The 4,943-nt window shown below is 33.5% G+C and overlaps 1 protein-coding gene across 1 annotated transcript; it reads right to left on the reverse strand.

Moving 5' to 3' along the window:
- Positions 1-3,896: 3,896 nt before the first annotated feature.
- Positions 3,897-4,943, reverse strand: LOC131157758 (uncharacterized). The gene has a single exon (XM_058112117.1). The coding sequence runs from the start codon at positions 4,609-4,611 to the stop codon at positions 4,114-4,116; it is 498 nt and encodes a 165-aa protein (XP_057968100.1). The 5' UTR covers positions 4,612-4,943; the 3' UTR covers positions 3,897-4,113.

Below are 4,943 nucleotides of genomic sequence, written 5' to 3' on the forward strand. Positions count from 1 at the left end.
GAGTTCTGAGATTGATTTTAACTCTAAACACGTACATCGAGGCAAAACCTCTATCATTTTAGGAGTTTTTTGTCTCTTTCTTCCGGATCTAACTGCACTAGGTGATTCAGAGTAGTCTTGTAATGATCCCCTCATTGATGTGCCTTATTCTCATTAATATGCCTTACTCTTATCAATGTGTCTTATCCTCAATCATAAAGAAGATTGTAGCCACCATATGAATAGTATAGTCATCATAAGAATAGTGTAGTCATCATATGAATAGTGCAGCCACTATATGAATAGTATAGTCATAATATGAATAGTGTAGCCATTATATGAATAGCATAGTCATAATATGAATAGTGTAGCCGTAATATGAATAGTGCAATCATTATATGAATAGTGTAGCCACTATATGAATAGTGCAGCCATAATATAAATAGTGCAGTCGTAATATAAATAGTGCAGCCACTATATGAATAGTATAACGCCTCAAAAATAATTATTACAGGAGGATGTAGTGATTCCAAAATAAATAAATTAATTAATTAATTAATAATTAATAATTAAATAATATAATATTATATTATATTATTATATATATATATATATATATATATAATCTCACCCGAAGGAATTGAATTCCTTCAGGCAACAGAAACAGAGAGACACATTTCGTCTCTCTCTCCGTCTCTCCTCAATTTCTTTCTCCTCACCTTCTCTCTCTCTCTCTCTCTCTCTCTCTCTCTCTTCATTTTCTCGGCGAATTCTCGGCCGATTGAAGAATAGAAAATACCCCTGAGTTCCATTCTCGGCCACCAACATTTTAACCAAAGTGGATTCATGGTTAAGGCGTCGTAGGCACCACTTCTGGGATAAGGTAAACTCTCTCTCTCTCTCTCTCCTCAATTTCTCTCAAATCTTCAATCAAATTAATGATCAGACACCACCATAAGGTCCTAGTTTCGATCCTCGTCATTTTAATCGGAGCAGATTCGTTGTTTGGGGATCGTAGGCACTTCTCATGGGATAAGGTATGGGGAATAAATTATGTCATGAATTTTTATAATTTAACTGATTAAATTGTAATATGAGAATACAAGAATTATATACACGTTTTTATGAATATTCTGGTATATAGAAATTGGATTTTGGATTATTACTATTATTATTATTATTATTATTATTATTATTATTATTATTATTATAAGTTAATTAAATTGGTGTTTGTGAGCTTAAGAATTTTATAATAATAGTTATTTTAAAGTTGAACAGATTGAATTAAAGTATTTAATTTCTGGATTATTGTAGTAGATTTTCTGAATGATTTGACCGGTTAAAATTATTGGTTTGATTTATTATACATATTTTGTAAACAATTAAAGTGAGTAAGGTTGGTTATCTCCGTTTTTCCTTTAAATACATATTTTGAGTTTAATAAATTGTGGAGATAATTAAACCGGTATTTTCGGTAAAACAGATATTGGGTATAAAATGACTTGTTTTCCATTAGTTTATATAAGTATAATTATTGAATAAATCGTGTGAAAGGAGATTTAATTATATTTTACTGCATAATTGAATCTGAGTATTTTTGTGGTATTATTGTAGAAATGTGATTTGGACTATTTGATGGAAATACTAGAAATGTGATGGAATTTGTGAAATGAGATGTGACGGCTAAGAATCGGGCTTAATATGATGGCTGAGAGCCGAGTTTGATATGACGGTTGAGAGTCGGGTTTGATATGACGGCTGAGTGTCAGGTTTGATTTGACAGTTATACTGAAATACGAAAATGAGAATTTTATTACAGTTTTATTACTTAAATTGCATTATATGGTTTAAGAACCCTAAGAACCAGTTGTGATGAGAGCACGGTACCGTAACTAGTATTTGAGATAGTGCAATCACACTGTTCTAGATAGAAGTGTTGGTAATGAAAAGTTGATTTGGTCACGAAAGGGTTGTGTACCCCCCTGAAGTCTAGACCAAACTGGGTAAGCAAATTGGACTTGCAAACATGAGGTTTGACTTAGCCTGGTGAGCCAGCCAGGGCTAGGTCCAGTCTTTGGACCGCACAACCCGATCATGGGGGTTTATACATGATGATGTTGTGTGTCCAAAAGGGGGTTTCTTCTATGCATATATGTAAATTTATGTAAATGATATTATTTAATGAACTGATTATATTACGAAGAAAATGTATATTTCCAACTTATAAGTGTGAGTTATAGTTTGTATGTGAAAGTTATTTATAATAAAGTATTAAATATATTTTATATTGTGGTATTACATGTAGTTGGGGCAAAGTAAACTCTCCGTCTGAGAATTTGCTGAGTAAGGCGAGTGCCCTGATAGGTATCAGTTGTAGACACGCCCAAGTTAAATGAGTAAGGTTATATAAGTTATTAGAGCAAAGGGGTGCTACATGTTATGAGCTTGTAATCTTTCCAATTCTCGGGAACTCTTGCTTATAAATAATGATGTATGTGTGAGTATAGTCTATAAATGTATTAACAGTTGTTATTGTTGATTAACAAATGGTTATACTTTGTATACACTAAACTCATTAGTCACACACTAATAATAATTTATTTCATCTTACTGAAAAATGTCTCACCCCATCATGATCAATTATTTTTCAGATGTTTTGTGGAGTATGACAGAAATGAAACTAGCGCAGTGGAAGTGTGGGTAGGACTAGATAAAGAGGTTTAGATTTATTGTTAAATTTGTTATTTGTGGTTTAGCTTAGAATTTCCAAGAATGTATTAAATTTGTTATTTGGAGATATTCTTGTAATAAAAGGTTTTTAGTACTCTGGTATATAAATATTAAGGTCTTCCGCTGTATAATTATTTGGTATTAGAAATTTATTTTTAAATAACACTTCGGACCACAGTTTTGGGGTTGGGGCGTTACAAATAGTGTAGTCGTAATATGAATAGTGCAGCCATTAGCCCATATATATAAAATTTGGGTGGGGGGGGGGGGGCAATACAGGGAGAAGGATAAAGAGAATGAGAGAAAAAGAGGAAGAGAAAGAGGAATAGAGATAAACTAAGAGAATCCAAAATTTTGAGGATTATGATTTTGGGTTCCGAGAAATCGTAGCGTGAATTTCTAAATCAAATTTTGATGGTATACTTTGATTTTTATTATGGTATAAATATTGTCTTAGTTGTTTAATTTCTAAACTTTGGAGGTATCTTAGTGTGGTCTTTAGAATTTTAAAGATTTATATTTTTTAACCTTACCAGAATATTCAATGTCTAAAAGATGAGGATTTCTCTGAAAATTTCTTGAAAATTATATTTCAAAATTTTTTGAAATCATGTGATATGATTTTTGATTTTTCAAAACTATAGTTAGTATGCTCTTAAAGTCACAACCTGACTTAGGTTTCGAATTTATTTTATAACTTCTACTTCAAATCTGACCACAAAATTTAGTAGAATCATATATAACATATATAGGAACATATGAATTTAATTTGGTGATTTTTGAAACTTGAGAAGATGGTTTTTTGATTTTTCAAAGCAAGTGCTGAATTCTAATATCTCAGTTCAAATAATAGAAACCAAATGATGTTGTATGGATACAAAGGTTTTTTCTAAACTCTAAGCATAAAAAGAAAATCATTTCAAGATAAGCCTCATATTTTTCCTAAATAGTGGTGCTATTGCAAGATACATATATCCTAGTATATTTTCAAAAACCCTTATGACTCAGAGATTAGAGAGATACCATGCTCAGTACAAATAATAATAATAATAATAATAATATTTTAAAATAATATATATTTTGAGAAGTAATTACATCAATTTCATAAAATAAAATTAATGGCTTTCATTTGATAATACAAATTTAAAATCATTAATTTTAAAAAAAATGTAAAAATTGAAACAACATTTTTATAAACTTATAATTTTCACTTGCATTGAAATTTACAAACTCAAATGTATCTATAATAATATTAGAAAGAAAATTTCCCAAACTTCATCGAAATACCCAAAACAACTCCATACATTTCCATAATTCCATCGATGTAATCCTTTCAAGATCCATCACAAATTTGATTTTAAAAAAAAAAAATCTACAATATTTGAATCCCCAACAACTAGGGTTTCAAACGTAACCTTCGGCCAAAAAAGGCCCTTCATCCTCTTCTTCATCATCCTCCTCCTTCACCTTTCCTTCAATCTTCAAACCCTGTAGCCCTTCCACGCAAGCCTTTCCTCCCGCGGGTAACTCTGGTTCCACCACCTCATCCTTCTTCCCCTCGTCATTTATCGCGCCCGCAACGCCGGCGGCCACTTCGTCGCCCGTAAGATCCGGCAAACCTCCGCCCTTCTCGGCCCTGCAGGGGCCCTGCAGCTCCGTCGTTGAAGCGATTCCGACTAACTTATCGGAAGGTTCGCCGGAGGTCTGCCAGGGGTCGCTGACGCAATCGGACTCATCTTCGCCGTCGGACGGGGAGAGGACGGATCGAACGGCCGTGGCGGCCTTGAGGAAAGCTTCCTTGATGGAATCGGGAGGAAGAGCACAATCTTCGAGGCCTGCGTCTTCGAGACGCGGAGGTCGAATCTCGTTTAGCAGTCCGCCGTCTTCCCTAACAGCTTCCATGGATTCCCAGAGCACAGAACTCGACAATCTCAAACCCTAACCCTAGAAATTTTCAATTTGCGGCTACTGGCTAATGTGCGGAGAAGAGAAAGTAAGACGAAAGTCCCAATTTCGGGGTTGGGCTAAAATGACAGAACATCTGTAATGACGGGAATGTTAAAGCGCTTCACAGCCTAACACGTGGATCAATCAGAGAAGATAATTTAGGGAGTAAGCAAAAATAGTTTGTTCTATTATATAATTTTTCAATTTCCTAGGCCTTTAGGTAAATGACTAATGTAAAAATAATTGAATATTAAAGGCATCGATAATTAATACGAATTATACCTAAC

Source organism: Malania oleifera, chromosome 6 (genome assembly GCF_029873635.1).
Source record: "Malania oleifera isolate guangnan ecotype guangnan chromosome 6, ASM2987363v1, whole genome shotgun sequence".
Lineage (NCBI taxonomy): Eukaryota > Viridiplantae > Streptophyta > Magnoliopsida > Santalales > Ximeniaceae > Malania > Malania oleifera.

Excerpts from the sequence above, each read along its gene's own strand:
- LOC131157758 (XM_058112117.1), bottom strand. The coding sequence starts at position 4,611 with ATGGAAGCTGTTAGGGAAGACGGCGGACTGCTAAACGAGATTCGACCT.